Here is a 22,638-nt window from a genome sequence, read left to right on the forward strand (position 1 = left end):
AGTTAAGCAAACCCTTCACTACGTCTCGGGTTTACATAACTATCTCGAATTCTCCCAACCCTCCTCGTGTTTAGATGAAGCTATATAAACGAGGAAAAAGTGCTCTATTGCTAAAGCACAACACATGTAAGCAAGTGATCTTTTAAAGTTTTTTTGACTACATCGTGGAGTATAACCTCGATTAACAAAGTGCAGGATAAACTACTGTTGGACCAAGTTATGTCTCATCTCTGACGTCCGTAAGAAGACTTTTTGAGGTAGATACCAAATACTTGCTTGCTAGTTGACATGATATTTGTGTTTGCAACACTGACATTAAAACTTAAAAGAAAATTATTAGCGTGAGGTTGAGTTGTCAGCAATTAAGGCCAACAAACCACGAACTCAAATTAATTTTTCATAACTTTCATGTAATTTAACTGAGTACAACGGACGTTACTTTTGAGCAAGTTTTTTTTCTCTTTATACCTCGTCGACCATGTTCTCAGTCAAATGAACGGTGTTATTTTCGTTGTTCTCGCTATTTAACAGACGCAGTCCATCTGATAGACAGCATCCGTGATCATCTCTGTAAATCATTTCGTGCTCAAAACAGCAGGTCCACGAGATGCATAAATAAACTGAACCACACGCAGCTAGCACAAACACACCAAATATAACAGCGTTGGCTTCGCCTGAAAGCTCGTCCTGGCTGTCTTTGTGAAGCAGTTCCTCTTTGCCAGTTTGAGCAGTTGCTTTCGTAGCTGACCACATAAACACTATAGAAAACAAAGATATTGCCTCGAATCTGCTGCGATTCAAAATTGATCCCAACTTCATCTGCCTGTAAGATTTTATCATATTTTCTACGTGTGCAGCAGAAAAAGCCGTTGAACTAAACCATACATCTGTATGAAATCACCATTTTCTCTCCCTGAAGACGGCAATGGTACATCATGCACATACTTTCCATTTCCAAAATAAAATTCATCAATTTTAGGTTAAGATAGAATGTTCGAGACGATCATCGTTTGACGATTTCATATCGTGTAAGTCCATTATCGAGCGTACCTTCATTAAAGTCAATTTATTTTCCAATTTAGCAAGGCTATGAAGACAATAGATCATTGTCCCTTGACAAAGAGTAAAAGGCCCAGGGCAAACGTTGAATCTTAGTCGAACCTATTAATTTTGAAATAGGCGCATGAATGGTGCGACGTTTGCTGCAATCCGCCGTAGGAAAAAAGATGGCGGCTGTACATTTTACCACAATACCATGCGAACCTTACACAGCCCATAAAAAACCAGGAAAGCCATATTTTTGCGATATTTGTCTCCGTGCTAACGACATTGTGTATGCTAGGTTTGAAGATTTTAGAACTTTTCTGTACGTTTTTATGATCATTAATAAATTAATTGCTTTAATAAATTAATTGCTTCGATTCTAGCATAGGTTCGCCTTGCTAAGTAGGATAATGCGACAGTGGTTCGGCGTTTTAGCAAACGCCGCTCTAAACGCGCGCTGAACTCGAATTATTCATAAATCATGCAAATTACAAAATAATTTATTCAAATGTGATGGACTGGGCAAACGTCACAAAAATACATACTCCTCCATCTGCCAAACGCTATTCCCTCCCTGACGAGCATGCGCTGTACAAAGACAGTTTCGCCACCGGCAATGCATTCTCGCCCCCAGCGGCCGCGCTCCTTTTGGTCAGCACCAAAAGGAGCGCGGCCTCTGGGGACGAGTGCCGGAAGAGAATGCCGAAAGTCATTGCTGACATTGCACAACGTGATGGAAGTGTGTTGTTCCTGCTTGATGAACACTAAATATAAATGCTTGAGATGCGAATTGCCTACTTGCAATAAATGCTCAGTATTTGAAGAAAACGAGGACGTTGAGGGATAGACAGCCGGTAAAAGAGTTGCATACTGCGAGGCTTGTGACAGGGACCTAAAGAAAGCCGCGCCGGGTCTACCGTTGTCTGAAGAGAGGAGTATCGGCATTTCGCTAGCAAGTCCTAGCAGTAACTTGTCGCGCATTGAGTGAATAGCACGGGGACACGTGCTTATTCCCGTGTTTTAATGAAGTGCAACTTGTGAAATAGGATCGACGCAGGTTCGACGTTTGCTACCACGCTGGAATTAAGTCGACTCTTTGTCGCGCCTGTTTTTAATTTGTTCGACGCGACTTGGATTCGACGTTTGTCCTAGGCCTAAGACGTACCACGTGGTGTCACTCGTGTTTTTCGCCATACTCGTCAAATAGACCACTTTCGACATATTAAAATTCAGCTTGGCAGCGAGGCCCAGAGGACACAAACAAAGGAAATGTTTATTCATTTCTTTTATTTTTGTCCTCTAGGCCTCACTATCAAGCTGAATTTTAATGTATCGAAAGTAGCCTATTGGCCAACAACAAATCAGTCGTTTTGCATCTTGGTGTTTGAAAAAGACCCTGAAATGGAAACGTGAAATACTACCTGCGCTAGTCAACGATAATCAAATTAATAGTTTATTAAAAAATAAATAATTCTTCATACAATGGAAATAAATATGGTATCAAATTAACTATTTTACAACAAAGCTATGTGTTGTCCTGGTATGCTCGTTTGCTATATTTACATCTACATTTGAATTACAATAAAATACTTCTTATCATGTAAACTAATCCTTAATTTGTCTATCACTACTAGAGGAACTGCTAAGCAAACTACGAATCTGACGAATTCCACGACGAAACTGACCCGAAGCTCTGCGAAAATTACGCGACACCTTGCGACCGACAGCTCTCACGGAGACTCTCTTTCCCAGTCCATTCACCGGGAAGCTACACCCCACACGAGGAGACTGGAGAGGAGGACTTAGCTCATCGGCGGAGTCGGAGCCTAGCGACACTGATTGGAAAGAAGCTTGTTGGAGTTGTTTGGAGATTCTGTCGTCAAGCTTCTCTAAGAAGTCCGATGTGTCCGCGCTGGTATCCGCTTCAAACGCTTTCGCTAGCTTTAGTGCATTCATTCCTTCATTGTCCCTCTGATAAGGGTTTCCTCCACGATCAATCAATAGCTTGAGGCAGTTGACACGATTCCACATGGCGGCTACATGAATCGGCGTTAAACCATCTGCGGACGAGATATCAGGGTCACCGCCATAGTCCAACAGCAGACGAGTGAAGCGGAGATTAAGAGGAGAGTCAAGTCCCACTGCAGTATGAAGAGCACTGAGTCCATTCACCAACACATTAGGGTCTGCACCGCGTCTTAACAGAGTCATGGCACGTCTGGTGGAATAGTCACACAAACCCCTAAATCACCAATACAGCTTGATTGGACTCCCTTATAACTTTATCGGTTTTAAAATGGTACCAATGGTTCAACTGAATTAATCTTTGGAGGTTTCGTCGAAAGTCGTGGAGATGCCTCAGTACGATTTTAAGCAATCTTACGTATATTAGTTATATTGAGTGTATGCCTTCGTTTGGACTTTTTCTCCTATCTAACAAGACAGTTTAACAAACCTGATGTTTTCATTTTCTATCGCACTTTTCAGCTTCTGCGATAACTTTCCCACATCATCGAGGCTGCTACCGTCGCCACTGAACAAAACAGGAATCATAAAGTATAAATAAAGCATTAGAATGATAAGAATTTCAATCAGGTTTTCCTAGCTAATTTTCAAATAGTTTGAATCGTACTATTATACCATTTAGGTTCTGTGTATGATGTTTACAAACAGACAAAAAACTATGATGGATAAACTAATAATTTGTCATCAACTTCATTTACCTACAAATCAGCTAATCACATGTTGTCGACGTATATACCACCTACATTTTTTCTATTATCAACGAAACCCTTCTGCAATAAACTTTACCTGTACTTTTTGTGAGGCTGTTTTGTGTTTGGAGATTGGTTCTTCTCATGGTCACAAATGGTGACTTGTACAGCGGTATCTTTTGGAAGAGAGTATCCGGGATATTCAGACGACACAGTCGTGCAGGATTGGGATGCTGAAGGTGACACTGACGAGTGTATTGACAGTGAAACTGATGAGGATTTCTTTGAAACTGAGTTCGATGAGTCTCGTGTACTTGTAGTGACCTTTTTTACCATCTCCAAAGCATCTTTTAAACTACTTTGTTCATCGGTTAAATGTTTGGCTTTTTTTATCTGCAAGGGAGACGAAAATGTTGGTCAACAAGCTGTCTTGTATGGCTGTACGAAATATATACTGCCAAAAACAGCTTTATTAAATATGCAATTTAAGCCTATAGCTTGTTTACAAAAAGAAATTTTCATGCGAATGTTTTGCACCAGGACTCGCTTTGAAAGATAGTAACAGGAGAGCTTGTACGTTTGAGTGAATATACAGAGCTTGACTGCAGTGTATCCGAACAAGTACTATACCAGTACTAGGATTAAACAATGACCCAAGGTACACACTGCAAATAAAGTACCTGTCTCTCCAGCGCCTTGAAATATTCACACTGTTTACAGCCACATGTGTTGACCTTTCCTTCTTCGCAGGTTCCTGCAGATCTGGCCGCGGGTTTATTTGGTTTGTCAGTTGCTGCAAATTTGAGTTAAGAGAATTTGATAACTTCTCTTACGTAGAATACTCCAACGACGGACCCAAAAAAGCCAAGCGTGACAGGATTGCCTCTACTATACGATCCTATACGTGCCGTGCAATTTTCCTTCCATTGACTGAGAAACAGGTTTTTTTATCGCAGCCTAGTACCTATTCATGACCCGTTGCTTGGAACGCCATATCACTGCATTAAAGACTCGAATTTGGGAGAAACAGGCGGGCTCCTAATACTCTTGATCCTGCACCTCAAACTGGTAACGAAATTTTTGTGTCACATAGCTCATATCACACTGATGGCTTACAGTTGCATTTATCTCACAAACCAGATTGTCATTCCCTGGCGCTACGTTCAGGACAATAGGAATCCTGTCCCACGAAGGCCGAAAAGCACACTTTGACAGCCAATAAGTGTCAAGTGAATTACGCTTCACAAATGTTACTAAAGAAAGAGGATTCTAAGCATTGTTATACTGTCCATACAGGTGGGCGCAAGAGTTTTGTTAAGTTTACAAACTGTGCAACTTAATTCTTAATTTGGATAGTGCCCGAATTAGCCAGTTAGTCGGACTGTTCCGTGCACAAAACAACTAACAAGTAATATGACCACAACATGGACAACATGTCTTTCTATTACAATACTAACAACGTCTAACAACGACATGTGTGCCCATGCATCGGTAAGAGGTAACATTGAACATATACAAACTATAAATTATTATTAACTTCCCAGAATTTACAACTAATTTCTCGCCTTTTGTTTTGCCAGGCATTTTCTGCTTTGTCATCCATCTTCTTCTACAGCAAAAAAGAAATTTGTTAAAATTCAAATGTGCTTGTGGACGATCGATTTTAACTATTGTATCGAGAATGTGACTTTAGGTAGCAAATGACGCATGCAGTCTAAGCGATAAAAAAACACACTGTCCTTTACAAAATATGCATTGGAAGTAAACACAGTAGTGACGAACAGGTAATCTTTTCAACTGTTACAGCAGTAAGTCGTCACTAATTGCTAATCCATAGCAACAAGCCATCGAAATATCTGGTCATTTTTAAGCGTTGGCCGTATAGAAGGACTTCCCATTTAACTGTGGGCGGACATGATGTCCAGAAAACTTTTTATCGTAAGTTACTTTACGGTAAGGATGAATAAAAATCTACCGTGAGTACATCTTGCTTTTTTTAGTGATGCCCGACCACAATTTGTTTTGTCTGACCAAGATGGTGTTTTAGTAGGACATATGAGTCTTTCTCTTTAAAGAGAAAAAAATTATTTGCAGCCCTGTACACATAATCACAAAGTGAGATAGCATGGCCATAAACAACGGTTTATAGCCATGCTATCTCACTTATATCTGGCTCACCGTTTGATTTGATTCGGCGTCGGGTTGTTGTTGTCTGGAGAATTGCTTCGACAAACTAATGAAAAAAGGCAAAGCAGTTAATAACGCTGCGGGTATACCTTCAACAGTAACACCCTCAGAAACTGTAGAATAAGAACCTGGCTTTAAATCCAATGAAGGTAAGATAGGTAAAGTCTGTATACCAGCCAAGTGGCTCGTCAGGCCGGAGCTTATCCCGGTTTCTGTAGCATGAAGCGACTGGGAGTATTTCTACTCCCCCCTGAATGGGATGCTAGTCCATCGCAAGGTTACTCCCAGCATTAAATTTGCCGGTACCCATTTATAAACCTAGGTGGAGAGAGGCACTGTGGGAGTAAAATGTCTTGCCTAATAACACAACGCAATGTCCCCGGCCAGGGGCCCGTTTCTCGAAAGCCCCGGAAACTTTTCGGGCCCCGAAAGCCATAGCAAAATCTCGAACCTTACGATTACAGAGCTGTTTTACACCCATATTCTTAATATGAACAGAGGTTGAATTCATACAGGAAGTTTCAGGCGTATACACTTCTCCGTTTTTAGATACAGATGAACTAAAAATGGCTTTACGGGCCCGAAAAGTTTCCGGGGCTTTCGAGAAACGGGCCCCTGGGCTCGAACCCGGACCGCTCGATCCGGAGACGAGCGCACTAACCATGAGGCCATGAAAACAGCTGTTTATCTCTATATTTTACTCTAACGAGAATAACAACTCCCTGACTTTTACCTCTACGAGCAGCGGGTTGCAGTATAGCAAGTTTTTGTGTCAGTTCCTCCCCAATCTCTTTTAAAGTTCTCTAGATGAAAAAGTTAAAAAACAACAAACTCAGAAAACTGAGCAAGAAATACGTGTAAAATATTGTTATATTAAGGACAACTATTATCATGGTAGTGGGGAAGAAATATGTTCTCGATAAAAAACGCAATCAAGTTTTAAGTCTAGAGTTATAAAATTATAAGTAAACGTTATAATTATAGCTAGCACTAAATTATGTAATTATAATGTTGCCCATCCCACCTTTTTTTCTTCGAGCGAACACTGTGACAGTTTTGGTGGTGGCACATCTTCTTCATTTGCAGTGCTTTCTGTTTCTGCTGACGAAGGAACGTGTTTATCCTCTAAAGTCCTAGGAAAAACAATACTAATGATAAACATTCAAGAAATAAAGGAGTGGAAAAAAGTTGATAAATATGACATTTTCATTGAGTCGTGAGCGCGGGACAAAGAAAAATGCGACGGTTTTCGATGACTTCCTAGGTGACTTCCTGAATTCCCAGATTTCGGTCGGGTTACCTAGCCACTGAGTTACGAAGAGATTCATTCTGAGCTAGCTTGTTTAATACATTCCCATACGCGATGCTTGCAACAGTCGCTAAAAGATTGTGTGGTGTCATCAAGTTTAAACTCGCCTCAGTATCCATGTGAACAACCTGATGAGCAAAACTAGAAACATTTTTAGGCGCAGTTTCTTCGCAAGCTTCATTTACACTGGACCTCGTCAACAACAGTGATAACTCTAAAGGAAAATCGTATTTGAAGACTCTGACAAAAGTGCCCTTGGAACTATACACGTAGAAGTAAGACCTCATGTTAATGCAATGGGACTGAACCAATGCAGTTTAAACCAAACCCAAACATGAATTTGAATCAAAGGTTTCACTTACTCTTGAGTATCACTTGTTGACGTGCCTAGTGGTGACACTGAAATACAACAACACAAACAGGAAAAAGCATGCAGGTTTAATGAACCGATTGTGACATGATCTACCGAACACCCTAACTAGTCCAAACGACTCCGTTTGATTTTAAGGTAATTCCTCTGAAATAAAAGTTACAATAGATTTTTGTTCAAACTTTGTCCACTGAATATTTGTCATACGATAACTTCAATTTTGAAATAAAAAAGGTGGGTGCCCATGCTCATTAAGGAGCAGTGAGGCATTGAAAATGCCCCATTTTGGCATTATTTAATGCTTATCATAAGAACGCATTCCCAGTAATTGTAACATCTTTGTGAGCCCGGACTCATAAGAACACGCATTAAACTACAGTCAATATAATGTGTCGGACACAAATAAACGTTTTAAGTGTGATTCAGACAGAAAGCTAAATCCTTGATTAAAAATTTGAACCAAATTTCTTGACGTGGTTACCGACTGCAAAATAGAAAAGGCCACAGTGTATCTGCTATTTTTCTTATTTATTCAATTTTCAGCAATAGAAATTAAATCAGTCTTTTCTCACGCAAAGCTTATGATAAGTTGATTACAATGACTGGAAAAAAAAATTGGGGTGCCCGTGCTCGTTGGTGAGCTAGAGCCATTTTTCAACGGACAGAGCTCAATATCAAGGCAAATCCGTCATGTTTTCAATGTGCGCGTGCACGAGCGCGCGCTAATGACGCCATAAATTATGCGCAGTAAGGATGCGCAATGCAAATGTGAGGAATGACCTTAACTGCCGATTAAAGCTACAAGTTGTCTTGAAGAGCCTTTCTAAATATCTTTAGTGTTTATGAAATTCTGCAAAAACAGGGTAAAAAAACCGAAGGAGAAAAAATATTTGTTGTTAAGTTTCTAAAATTCTGCCAAAAAAATTCAAACTTTTACTTAAGTTGGAGTATTCATGTCATTCCTACGTCTTCGTTGTTGTTTATGTCTTGTTGTTTGGCTGGGACTTTCATCTAAGAGAGTCCTTCATCATAAATCTTCCTCTTCAGGATTTACTGTTTTTCTGTATTATAATTCACAAACTGATAAATTAAATGCATTAAAAGTTTGAATATGTCAGTAAAAATTTTGCTGTATAACAATGAACATCCTACCGGCTCGTCTACGATAAAACAAGATATACGCTTGTGCATAGCATATGTTGCTTGGCATTTCCTAGGAGAAAAAAAAACAACAATGTCCATACGTACTCCAGCCAAATGGTATCATTTACGCCTTCACACACCGTTGTTTAATTGTTTAAAGTAACTGAGGAATATTCAAAAACAAACTTTGAATTACATACATAAGATTGGGAGTAGTTACCTTGGTAACATGGCTGTCATCATATCGGTACCAGACGCCATTGTTGTTGGTGAGTGCAGTGTAATGGCCGCTGCTGTAACCTGAAGTTCAAGCAAGACGTTGATAACTTATTAATGATTAGTTTAAAGTCATTATCAACATTTTATTGGAAATAAGACTTAAGCTTTTGATAAGAAAGTAGTTTTCTTTCCAACGTTATCACTATTTACAGATACTGATAAGGGTTGATGAGGGATTAATTCAACCTGCTATTGTCACACTCTAATTTTCTTAAGTCACAGTTAAACCGAAGTCGCACGATCATTGATCTTTTTTAATTAAACAGATCAAAATTATAAAAGTAACAAAGTGTCTTCTACAGTTTTTACCACATTCTTCTACCTTAGTAGCATTAAATGCGCTTAAGTCCATGCTGATACACTAGCCTCTTATATTGAAATGTCCTATGGCCGGTCCGATTCAAACATATTCCTCATTGCAAGGTAAAACAAATGCCGTTGTTTTGGCAATACTTAGGAAAACATAACAGCTACAGATCGGGAAAATTGTTTCTTACCTTGTTAAGATCTATGCTCTGATTGGTTCCGTATAATGTTTGGAGCAACCAAAGGGCTTGGTGGGGCTAAGTGAGGGAGTACGTTTAAAAGTAACGAGCTTGGTTTGTTCACTTACTTCCCTCGTGACAGACACAGCCTATCAGATCATAGATAAACTCTCCTGCTCCAAGCTCTAACTTGGTGAATTCAGCCATGTCAAGTTCTTCCACAGGAAATTCAACAGGTGCTGTGATCTTGACTCCACTTTGACTGTACCTAACGTGTGGCAATGTCATTTTGTGAGTTCCATGACGAGTCTTTACATTCAAATATCCTAACAACGTCCGGTATCGCTCACCTCAATCTATGGCATTGGAATATTCTCACGTCAATTACGTGCGCTTTAATGGCTTCTTTCTTAATGTTTCCTACACGTTTTAAAACTGATGGAAAGCGCTACTGACTTTTTCGCTCCAAAGAAATTCTCCAAAGGCTTTTAAATTTCCAAATTTGTTATAAATACGATTAATTAGTAATTGGACCTCGTGTCATACAATTTAGGGAGTAATCGTGCTCGTAATTTCAAATCGGCCTCCGGCTCGCGCTTTGCGCGATTGCTCCCTGGATTATACTCCAGTCGGTCCAATTGCTATTACATATATGAAGAAAATTTATGTCTCTGTCTTGAATAATTTCATTGTACTTTTGGCTCATACACTACACAAAAAATAAAATAACTTGCCTTTTGAGATGAATAATAAGTGTGTCTGGAAGCCGACACATAGAAAAACATTTGGAAGCATTCCTCTCCTCGCGGCACTTCTGACAATACCACGTATCTGGTAACTCTTCGCTTTAGAAAAACAAATGAGGAATTACGTTAGCCATTTACAGTACTGTAAGATCACAATACTGACATTAAGTACAATTCATAGCCATGTGTAATTTGAGAAAGAATATTTTTAAAATGATACTTTAAAGCGTTAGTCTAAACATTTTACGCAGTACAGATAGTACATCATAACGTAATTTATCTTTTTCTCAGCTCGTGAACGGATGAAATTCAACAAATCCTGCAATCTGATTGGTTCATTCTCATTCGGACCGCCACAGCGGGCGGAATCCGTCGAGTTGATCTATTTTCGTGCACGAATTAGCGGTAATCATCAATTGTTCGCCCTTTTTACACTTCCATAGACGACTAATCAGCGCAAGTTTATCTCTATTCACCTTTAAATGCAAGGAAAGTCACTGTAAGTAAATTCAATTGAAGTGTTTCAAGTTGTGAGAGTTTGTTTGGCTGTTTGTAGCTCGGCGCTGTAATGGCGCGTAATCTTGTGTGTGTCTCTCTGTACAATTTTAAGTAAAAAATTAGTCAGTTCAGTCGAGTTAACCTTTCTTATCGTTCCTGTGTTTGAATTAAATGGAATGTGGAATACACTTAACGAATTTCCTTGCTATCTGTTACTCAATTTACGGTAGACAACTCTGATTTCGAGTGATTCGCAACGACTGACAGAAATTGTTGTCTGGTAGTACAACTTCAAACTTTGCATGAAATTTCACACCGGAAAACACTTAAGGAGAACTTAACTGGCGAATTAAATGCAACTAACATAAGGTAGTTCGAAATAAATCTGTTCTTTGATACATGTTTCTTTGTCTAGTATCTGAGTTACTCGCTCGTTCGCTCGTTAGACTTTTTACGAATGGTTTTGTAGACGGCGCGTAAGCCGATTCAATGACAAAGTTGCGCAAACCCACTTGTAAGCCAATTTACCGCAAGAAAAAAAAGATAAACATGTTATTGTCCAGCTTAGGGTCGGTCCGCATGGTGAAAAACTGTGACCTCGGGCTTAAAAATGCTGACTTCGGTCACAGTTTTTCACTATACGGACCGACCTAGGCCGGACAATAACATACATGTATTTAAATCGAAAACATTCCCTTTACAGTAAAAATAGCAACCGTCAAGAGCTCACTACTCTCTTTGGAAAGGAAAACGTTTTAGAAGAGAAAAGAGTCTCTTTAAAGTGTTATCTTTTGGTAAGTGAAAAAATCGGATGGATGTCCAAGAGATGCAGAGTTGATCATGTATCCAAAGAGCCTTAAACTAATTTTTTGTCAATCGCGTTACCTTTCTATAAATGTCTTCAAACATTTTTGAAGCTGCAGTGGATCTTCTGTGTTTCGCGTTTTCCACATTGAGTCGTGCTCAAGACAACGACACATCTAATGAACAAACATTCAAGCAATTCAATAATATCTCCTCAATGCGGAAAACCAAGAGCCCATGACTGGGAAAACACGTTTACCATGGATATTCAACCCTAGCCCTATTAATTTACAAGGTGGGCGAAAAAGGCCGTGAGGTGAGGTTAAGTGAATTCACATCCAACTGTTCTTTCCGTCCCGCTTTGAAAATGTTGGCTCTGGATATGTTTAAAATCGCTCCTTGTTCCTCCATCTCCCTCTGCCCTCTCCCCCCCCCCCCCCCTCCCCTTCAAAAAATATTTCCAGGTAGAATAGAGCCGTTAGAAATCATGTCGTATGCGTTACGCTCCATCACACGACAGTTCTAAATATAAATACAAGAGGATGAATTTTCTACCCTCTCCGCCTCCCAACGAGTAATGTTGGTGACTTGAACAGCTAGATTGTCAAATGACTGTAGGTTAAGGATGGCGTCACTGATGACTTGGCAACCACTGCATCCGGTTATTTTAGTGCAACGCGAACAGTGAAGTCCCTAGGGAGAAGAAGGAGTGAATAAATTTAACTGTTTAGTATTAAGTTTGAGAAAGTGCCGCAGCCAAATGATATTTTCTGAAGGACAATATTTTGTTCCACCCAATTTACAGGAATTATTAATCTGAATAAAATCGGAAATTAAATTTCAGCAAGGCTTAACCTCTGCGTTTACTAAGCAATCCAAATCCTTTCAGGGGATAGCGTTTACTTAACGCCAACGTTAACGATCACTTTCACCCGTGTGGACGGCCAAGGTTGAAAACCGACAAATACAGGATAGTTTTACTTTATTCGATACTAACCTGTTGATCGACAAGGTGTAACGTGAAGGGAAGTGAAGACACAGGTTCGGGTAACAACCTCGCTATGAAAGAGTGCATATCTTTTCCAAGAATGTTCATGGGTACAATGATGAGGTTAGGATGTCCAAATAACCTTTTCGTCTGAAAATACAAAAGAACGCATGAATTGTCGCAATAGTAATATGACACACTGATGGGAACGGACATCATGTTCGAGTTGAGAGGTAAAGCATCTGAACATTAAGCCAATAGACCCATCAACACTTTATAGTTTCAAAAGGGTATCAAACTTATGATTCTGCCGAAACACAGATTACCTTGGAGTCTTCTTCGAATCTCCGTAAAAGACACGGAACCATAATCATTCTGAAAAAGAAGAAAGATAAGAAAAGACCAAAGACTTAGAAATAGGATAGGAAAACTGGGATAAAAGGAACGAGCTGTTAACCCTGATTGTTAACAAATTCTTAATGGAAAACGTTCCATTTTGCATGTAAAATCTAAACACGAACAATTTTTGTAACCAAACAGAGCTGAAAAAAAGAATGTTGTGTTTGCTTCCGACTAACTATTCAGGTACCTCTTTTAGATTTATTTATAGAACCTTGATCTGGATTTTAATGGTAACAACGTTTGACTCACGTCATTTCCTTAGACTCTTTGACAATAGGATGGATTGCAACATGGAAGACTGTGCATAACGACTGTGCATAACAAGATCGAACAAGATCAGATCAGATCGACGTTTTTTTTGACTAAATATTGGTTTTCGTGGATAATTTAACCACAGGTAAGACAATACCTTGACTTGTGTTTAATTTCACGAGAGTGAATAACCGCTTCTTGCTTTGCACATCTCTGTCAACAGCAAAAAATATGTCAGGTTAATAACAAACTTATGAGACTTACTGGGTCAAAAACAAAACGTATTCCCACGTTCTGGTTGGTTCTTTTCTATCCTTACACAAATTTTATAAATTAATTAGAATGCGACATGGAATGTAGACATGACCATAGAGTACATATCCTGTTTGATTCGCTACTTGTGACATGAGTTACTTACCGGGCAAGACAACTGGTTATCAATAACTCCTCCCGCTGCATCCTATGCGAGGAATGAACAAGTTACTCTTCATCAATTGTGCTCAAAGTGAATATAACTGTTTCTAATCAGCCCAGATACGCCCATAACAAAAACTGTTTCCATCGACCCCTGATTTGAATCATCACTTCCGTTTCCAGAAGTCTCCGCTTCAAGATTCATAAAGGATATTTGCGATAATGGAGTTTCGGGTAAGTTCTGTTCACAGAAGTTGTCTGAGACAATATGGAACTTAATAATCTCAAAAAGGGAAAAGCCAATCCTCGAAAACTGCCATAAACGAGTTTATGATTTCAAACGAAGGCATAAATAAAGGTATATTCACTTATCCCTTGCTGTTAGTTTTCTGTGTCTTCTGATTTCCTCACATTTTGGATCTAATTAGCTGGGGGAGACTATTCTACTCTTTGCATGGTAAAAATGTTGTCTTCACGAAGAATGTGGTGTTTTTAGCTTCTTAGTTTGGACGGATTTCACCCACCTGAAGGCATTGGCGACAAAACAGTCTTCCACACTTGTCATGTGGAATAAGTTGCTTATCAGACTTCTCCTCCAGACAAATACAACACGTGCCGCTCAAGCGATACACGTGTGACAACGAAGCACGTGTTCTCTTGCCGGCGCGAGTCTTTGGAGTGCTGGTATTAGGACTTGTCATTCTGTTGTGATGGTGTTTAGTAAGCGGCGATTTGTCAACTGTAACAGACTCACTTTGAAACTCAAGTGCTGACATGAATTCTGAAGCACTTGCAGCCTCTGGAGAGTAGTACATGGTGGAGTCGTTAGTCTGACTCAACACTCGTCCCGCGGGACATGACAGAGAAGTTCTTTTCATGTTGTCATCTTGAACGTACAGAGACTCGGGAGCATTTGAAGGTTTAAATATGTACAGTTTGCTTCTGCGGTCAGTGAATGGTGTTAGCTGTTTGTCGTCACTCTGTAAGAGAAATATGACTGGTCAGACTCCAAAATGAACAAGTTCTGGAACCAAGTATCCAACCTTAAGGCGCTTTCCAACGACCGTATTTTAATTTGTAACCACACTGCCAAATGAACGCGCCATCCAATGATCATAGTTCTTCCTTATCGGGACCAGATGGTATTGCAATGTTAGTCAGTGTATTGCGTGGCTTCTGGCTGGACGCAAATGAGGAAACAGAGTGACACATCCTCGATTTGTTGCCTAAATTACAATGCAGTAGTAGTAGCTGAAGAAACTCACGCAACAGTTTTCCTTTGCGCAAAACCCAGCGAAAGTCTTACGTTAAATTCATGAGTTTTAACTAACGCAACAAAAGATAGATTTTTATTACCATAATGGATATTATTTGACTGTTTCGCACCACGGATACTTTAAGGTCCTTCAGATATGGACGCGTATCATCGGTGGTAAGTAAGGAAACAAAGTTGGTTTTCAGTTTAAGCACAGTACTTGGTTTGGTAACTTGAACTTTGTATCTGATCGAGAACAAAGAAGAAAGTATAGTAAATAAGAAGCCCTAGAACAACGAGAAAGACGACCATCAGAGCTACAAATAGATTACTTCGAACTCGGAAGCAAGAACACTTAACAAGTTTATGCACAAGAAAATTCGCTTTTAGCAGTAAATAAAGGACATATCATTTTGTTGGGAACTCAAATAGAAGAAAAGAAATACTTATATTGATACAGAATCTTTCCACAGCATTGCTGTTGAACCGTTCATAGTCGTGTCTCTTGGATGGCATCAGGTACGATAGTATGTAAGGTTCAAATTGACTTTTTTAGACTCACTTGACTGCCTGTATTTTGCCGTCATTTGTCTCCTTTGGATCACGGTAAACCCACGTCACAACTATGAAACGAAAAGAAAATTGGAAAGAGAAAAAAAAAAAAACAGCGTGAGTAGGCGTGACACGCGTAAAGATTTGTAGTGAAGAACTAGCAGCAAAGATCTGTAGTAGCTGGAGTAAAGATCGTGGGAAATTTGAAACTTGATCAAAAGATGGAAACAAGAAACAAATAAAACTTTTACAAATTTTTGAGAAAAATTCTTACTCAAACCTCTTCAGAGTATTCTATCTTTGTTTAGAAATGTCAAGCCCTCAGAAAATTACTTCAGATCTGTCGTTGACGAAATTCCTGAGCTTCAGCATGCTATAAAAATGATATGTTCTCGAGTATTCAACTGTAATCCGCAGAGGCAAATAAATAACAGGCGAAACGAGCACAGATATTGCACGGTATTTACACTATATATAGGTAACCGGTTTTGACAGGTAAATTGCAGTCTTCTAAGTTTTCCTGAGCACACGCAACCTCAACTTTAGTTTACATTTGTTTTTGCGAAAAAAAAAAACCCGTTTGATAATGGATTTGATTATCCGCAAAATACTTTACGAAAAGTAGTCACCGTCTTTAACTGAACGTTTGCCTCTAGAGTCGTATTGAAATGATCAGTGTTCATAAGAGTAAGACTGCTCAGCTGCTCAGCTGTAATTCAGTGCCAAAAGAAGTGTTATCTTAAGTTCTACTGCTATGACCATGGTATACTTGCCAAATGTGTGGTATGATTCACTCAACAGTGGCACTGATAGAAACGTAAATGGTTGATATTTAAAAGATTCATGGCTGCAGTTAGAACAAGTGATCTGAGAAAGAGAAAGAAAGACTCAGCAACAGTTATGATTCAGGCTTCTTCAAAGTGTCCTGCACAAAGAAGTTAGAGAAGATATTCAATAATGATGTTAGGTAGGTCTAGCTTACAACAATCTGAACATGTATTTGCAAATCAGATGACGTGGAAAGGCAGGGTAGTTCTAAAATATTGGTCGAGTATTATCAAGCAGATCTGGTGCTCACGCCAGAATAGATGTCACACACTATGTAAGGAAATCGGAAATCATGTCTTGTTTTTCAGAAAAATCCTGAAAGTTAGTATATTAGAGAATAAATTGATTATCTGTTCTGGCACTACAAACGTCCAACTTCCAACTTTACCTTGCTTTGCAGTTGTCCTTGGAACGTATCAACAATAAGAGAATCGTTGTTTCTGGTGTACTCTCTAGAAAATAGATGAAAATTGGATGATTTTGATTACCAAGATTATATACTCAGCTACTGACGTTACTTACCACGATTATTCACGTGCAATTCTTGCTAATAATGACTGAGCAACTTTTGAAAGGAAAGTTACGTCCGATCACGTTGCGATCTAAACCTCGTCTGCGTTGAAAGGTTACGAGATCGTACGTGCTTTGATCTTGAACGATTATTTGTATTTGCTGCAAATGTCCTGTGTTCTATATTTGGATGACCAGGAATGACTACTAGTGTGATTTTTGCCGAGCGTTTTCGACGTTACTTTCTATTTTCTAATGTTCTGCAATTTACATGTATTGTTTTAAAATCAAGGGCTTAGCATACCCACCTCCATCTCTGTTCTGCGGAGCTACTCTTTTTAGTATGGTCACTGGATGAGGAGTCGGAGCCTGCACAGTTGAGCTCGTGATGAAGGCCATCGAGAAACAATGCAAGAAATTCATGGCAGTCATGCTAAGAAACAGTAAAAAGAAATCGTTCAATTTATATTAAGAATAATTAAAGGTTGAGGAATCATACTGATTACCCCACCAAGTAACACAGACTCGGAGTATTTTAGTTTTGGGCCTTTTTCCAGACATTAGATCAACAGGGATGATGCACGGACTCAATACAAAGCTCAGTGCTTTGTGTAGCTCCCATACTAGTGTGTTTTTAGCGAATTCGTTTTTATGTTACCTGCCTCTGTGGTGCAAGCTGATTGCTAAATTGTGAAGTTATTGCTGTATACAGATCTGTAGGATCACACTGAAGATAGGAGCCACTCCAGACTTTAGTCACTAGTTCACCCAAGCTCTTGCTCAACAAATGCTGTAAAAATAAAACAATTCCTTATGTGTGGCGACGTCAACTCTACTCTCATTTATTGTTGCAGATCTGAGCCCCACCACCCTCCACCTCCTGCAAACGCTCGTGGTTGGCTTGGGAAGGTAACCTAACAGCAATCACAGAGGGCGGTCGAAGGAAAAGTTGCCTAATAAATCAAAGCGAAACCAAACACACAAAAAGACATTGTAAAGATCCTCTATACAGAAAGACGTCGCCCAAGCAAAACGACAGAATTTTCCTCCACGCAGTTACATTTAATTTTCAATGGCTGGTTTCAGTTGTTGGTAGTTTGGAAGGAGGAGCCCACTGAGAAAACGTTATTTCGTATATCTGATACATTCTCACCTGACTGTTCTTTGGGTGTTTCTTTGTCATTGTTTTGTGCCCTCCACCTATAGAGAGAGGCACATTGAAGAAACGTTGTCCTTTAGAAACAAATCATGAAGTATGAAGCCAAAAAAAGACCGTTTAGATTTACTTGGTGTTTGACTCTGTAGTCAAACAATTTTCAATTGGTTTTAGTAATTAGATATTAGAAAGACATCAAAAAGTTAATCTCGTCGCACGTTTTCGATGAATTCCTACCTAAGAAGAATCTGCAGAATGGTGTGACACTGAAGAGGCACTGTAAGCCAGCGTTCACAAAACAAGTGTTGCCAAGGTTCTCAAGTCCACAGACACCTGCCACGGCATCCCGGAACTCTGCAACATAGGAACTGTTTTATAGCAATGATAACTGCAAATTACATTTAAAATGGAAATCGGATGGCTGTGGGCGAACAGGTTTATTTGCGTTTATTTGTGCTGTCACCGTGTATTTCGTTGTCAAATAGTACTTTGTTAAGGAACGAATCAATTTCCGACACTTACCAAAAGCCTATTGCTCTAAACTTACCAAATATATTAAAAATTGCTTTAACAAGAAAACCCTTTGAGTTAAAATAGCATAGAAAAATTCAGGATACTGGTAGCTAAGATTGGTTTTTCAAAACCAAGAACAACTTAAGTTCTTAACACCAAATTATTGTTCTTGCCATTGTTATGCCAGCAAAATTTCATCTTTGAGTACTCGCGCTACACTGGACAGAGCTCTCGTTGTTTCATATCTTCGTGACAAAATCGGATATTTAAATTGCTTTGGACGAGGTTTACAGGAACTATCTTAGCTTACCTTCAACTGTAACTGGTGATTTGTGACATGGATTCATTTTGCCGGTAGCCTCTTGTATTCTGCAAAACAAAGAAAAAGGTTAAGACGATAAGCACTAATGTTCATGTTACCCCGAGCATAGTTGGCTTTCATTTGGAGATAGGGGTAACTCTAATCTAACGCCAGCTCAAAATTCGCAATTATGAAAAGTCATGATCTCAATACAGTGGAACCCCGTTAATCCGATCACCAACGGGTCACCAAAATCTGGCCGTATAAACAGGGTGGCCGTATTAAAGGGATTCTTTAAATACGAAAATGACTGACTGAGCTTTTTCTTGGGCCAGAATAATGTGGCCGTAATAACAAGGCGACCGTATTAACGGGGTGGTCGTAAGGCGGGGTTCCACTGTACTTTATTTTACCTTGTGTCTATAACTTGTGTTGACTCGCTGGTGTTACTTGAAGCAAATGCTGTGGCATCTGGAACATTCTTTGGGTGAAGAAATTAAGCGGTTGTTAGCTAGAATACGCGGCTAAAAATATTCGTAAATACAGTACTTAATTTCGTGACGTATAAGAGAAAACAGTCTACTTCCTAGCCATTTTTATGCAGCAGTAACCTTAACAGAACAAATGAAATTTCATAAACTACCCTGTAAATAGTCCGATCCAAAATAAGCCTTCCAAATCTCAGAAAGAAAGATCTTCCAAAGTAAGCCTATAGACTTAACATGTTAGACTTACTTGTTGACGACGATATATTATAACTTTTTCCAGTTAGAAAATTTTGAAGTTCTATGGCCAATTTCCTCTGTCAGACGCTCTTTTTGGATGAATACAACCCGGGGGAATACAACTACCACGATTCCGGACAGGCGCATCTCAAAGAGGAAACTGGCCATTGAGGTCTGTTAAATCCCTTATTCCAAAGAAAAGTCCAACCATTTTTGAGATAATAACCCTTTCGAGAAAAACAGCTCACCGAAAGTCACCAAAGGGCTTGTAACTGTAGTGTTCTGGTAACTGGTGGTATTTATAGCGTAGACATTCAGGCTTAAGGAAAAGCACTTAGTTTTTCATGACTTTAGACTCCACAAACCTTTAAAGTGGTACTATGATCAAATCCATGACGAAAATCGCATTTTTCCTATCGCAGCCATTTAGAACATAAAAAGTAGCCTGTGTGAGAAGAAAAATCCTGTTTACCTTACTCAAATATCTCTTTTCGTTTCAAAGATATTTAAGTTTTTAAAATATGCAAATTAGCCGAGTAATGACGTCATACACTCAACCAAATTTTGATCAAATATGAAGAAAAAAGATATCTCAGCCAATTTGTATCATAAATGTTTGATTCCTTGCAGTAAGATTCTAGTAAATGTGCTCCACAATATGAGCTTAATAGTTTGGTTAGCATGGCAACATACTGGGTTCCAGACCTCCCAAATATTAAAGGCATTTCTGGCCACCTTTAACGCTCCATTTTGATATTTGCAAATGGTGTCTCATATGCTTGATCCAGCAAGCATATAAATATGTTAGCTCAAGTTTGTGGCCTCGTTTACTGTTTTGCGAGCTGAAAATCATTAACATGTTGAAATCAAGTGGGTGGGGACTGGAAAAGAGTGAGTTGCCATGAGAACATAATTTTTTATAGCCGTAGGTGAGTGTCCTGTAGAACTATTAGCCTACCAAGTTTCAATGGTCTGCACTGCAAATTGACCAAGATAGTTCTATTTATATACTTGATATAAAATTGGGTTGAATGTATGACATCATCAGTCATCTCATTTGCATATTTTACACGGTAAACAGCGTTTTTATTCTTTCATGGAATTCCATGTAATACACCTAAAAAATCAAGGGGGAAAAATGTGATCATAGTACCATTTTAAAACTCTTTTCCCACATTAACTTGTTACCGTTATTTCTAAGGTTAAAAGTGCGTTACCTTTGTTTGTTTTCCGTTCAACGCCTCTTCCTTCTCTGTTACTGTGGATGTAACAGTGTCCGTAGTGTCCTTGACAAACAGTTTACTGAGCTCGTCTAGGATCAATTTAGAAGATAAACATGATTAAGGAGTTCACTTGTTGACTTCTACTCAATTTAATTTTTCATGTTATCACTATTTACCTTGAATTTTGCTGTTATCATTCCACGTGTCTGATGATTTAACCTCTAGCTGACGAGACTCGCTGGGTTTGACTTTAGACCTAATGGGTGCAAATAAATAAATAAATAAATAAATAAATAAATAAATAAATAAATGAAGGAAGGAACAAATTTTGGTTACTAACCATTGTGTTTTCTCTCAGTGATCTCTTTAAACCTCTTTATGGAGTTCAACATTTACAAAATAGCAACTTTATATTCACCAAGATTTAACAATTAGCTTACAAAAGTCACAAAATCCGGCGTAGAAAAACTCGAGAAAAAATAACAAAATTCTTTCTTATAGGATCTTGATAAACTGCTCGAAGAGTCTCTTGTTATCCAATAAAACTGATCGAAGAAATATCAAAACTCAGAAAACTAGAATAAAGGCTCTTGTGCTTCGGTTTTAGTAATCACACAGTGCTAGAGGGGAGGTCGGAGTGGACTGGAAAGGAGGGAAGAAGAGACACCTCATAAATATTTTAGTTAACTGTCCAAACCTAATCATTAGTAAAAAAAAAACTACTGATGAAAAATACAAACCCTGTGCTAGATGATGATCGATAATAGCAGCCTGGGTCCAACTTCCAAATAAGTTATCTCGCCAAATTAAAAAAACCTTGATAATGGAGTAGTGATTTCAAACCTGAACTTAAGCTTACCTTTTGCTCCCTCCAGCAGGTCCAACCCTCTCGCTAGCAAGCTTGCTGTTTTGAACCTTTAGTCTTTCCACCTGAGTCTGAAATTAACAGCAAAAGTGACCGACTATGACTCAGTTTCATAGGGAACACTAAATATAAGCCACAACAATTTTCCTGCTGAAAGAAGAGTTTTTAAAAATAAGTTGTGGCACCTCAAGGTCTCCCTTTTCCTTATTCAGGGCTGCAATAATTTTCCAAGCATCTGATGCTAATTTGTCCTGCAAGGAGAATATTTAAAATAAACTTACTTACAGATAATAAAGCGGGGCTGTACTTAAAGTTTACAGTGAAAACTGAATTCAAAGCAAACCTTTTCAAGAGCTTTCAGCTGGGCTAAGAGCCGAGTTTGTTTCTCGTTGAGAGCTTCTTGTTGGAACATCGCTACTAAAGAACTGACTTGTTTTAACGTTTCCACTTGTTCTTCAGTTAAACCAGGCTCGGGTTTGTCTTTCTTCTGATTTTGCACAAACTTCTGTGGTTCTTTCAAGATGGAAAACAAGGTCGTAAGCGAACGAAGACGTGGACTAAAGTCGGTCAAAGAAAGCGTAAATTAGAACTAACCTCTCACAGTTACTGGTAACTTCTCCGCTTCCTCGACTTTCATTTTTTCCCAATATGTACAGCCAATTTTAAACCACTCAAAACCATTCGGTAAACCAAATCTTTTTTCGCCGAATTCAAACAAACGTTTGTTGTTGTGGCGAAGTTCATTGACGCGACCAACGGGCTTTGTGATGTCATATTTTCCCGCGCGCGCCAAGCTTCGAACTCGTTCCCAGAACGAGGTTTGGCCCAGTTGCCGGAAATGGAAAATCAATGGACAGGTTCTTTCTACATCCTTTGAATTACAAAATATATCTGGCGAACGTTTACAATTTACGAATTAGTTCAGAAACGACTTCAAAATAAATTATTCGGAAATCATTAAATGCGTCTTCATTACAGCGGATACAACATTTAAAGTCGCCGTCCAGAATTTCCGGCGTGCAATGACGGAAGATCAACAAAATCGAAACAAAACGGTTTCATCTCAACAGCTTGA

General features: G+C 39.0%; 1 protein-coding gene across 1 annotated transcript; it reads right to left on the minus strand.

Moving 5' to 3' along the window:
• Window positions 1-2,500: 2,500 nt before the first annotated feature.
• Window positions 2,501-22,200, minus strand: LOC145500241 (uncharacterized). The gene is made up of 36 exons (XM_081479756.1): window positions 22,158-22,200; window positions 21,907-22,076; window positions 21,749-21,814; window positions 21,558-21,634; window positions 20,875-20,954; window positions 20,693-20,787; window positions 19,164-19,231; window positions 18,760-18,818; window positions 18,174-18,290; window positions 17,934-17,980; window positions 17,439-17,570; window positions 17,089-17,213; window positions 16,659-16,722; window positions 16,216-16,309; window positions 15,453-15,513; window positions 14,992-15,136; window positions 14,160-14,615; window positions 13,640-13,681; window positions 13,379-13,434; window positions 12,894-12,942; window positions 12,577-12,717; window positions 12,135-12,272; window positions 11,661-11,755; window positions 10,266-10,376; window positions 9,660-9,799; window positions 8,988-9,067; window positions 8,777-8,837; window positions 7,617-7,653; window positions 6,970-7,078; window positions 6,679-6,748; window positions 5,937-5,991; window positions 5,324-5,367; window positions 4,439-4,551; window positions 3,853-4,151; window positions 3,500-3,577; window positions 2,501-3,262 (listed from the first exon to the last, which is right to left on the minus strand). The coding sequence occupies exons 1-36, from the start codon at window positions 22,198-22,200 to the stop codon at window positions 2,650-2,652; spliced, it is 4,230 nt and encodes a 1,409-aa protein (XP_081335882.1). The 3' UTR covers window positions 2,501-2,649.
• Between the last annotated feature and the right edge of the window lie 438 nt (window positions 22,201-22,638).

This window comes from Orbicella franksi, chromosome 10, assembly GCF_964199315.1.
Source record: "Orbicella franksi chromosome 10, jaOrbFran1.1, whole genome shotgun sequence".
Taxonomy (NCBI): Eukaryota; Metazoa; Cnidaria; class Anthozoa; order Scleractinia; family Merulinidae; genus Orbicella; species Orbicella franksi.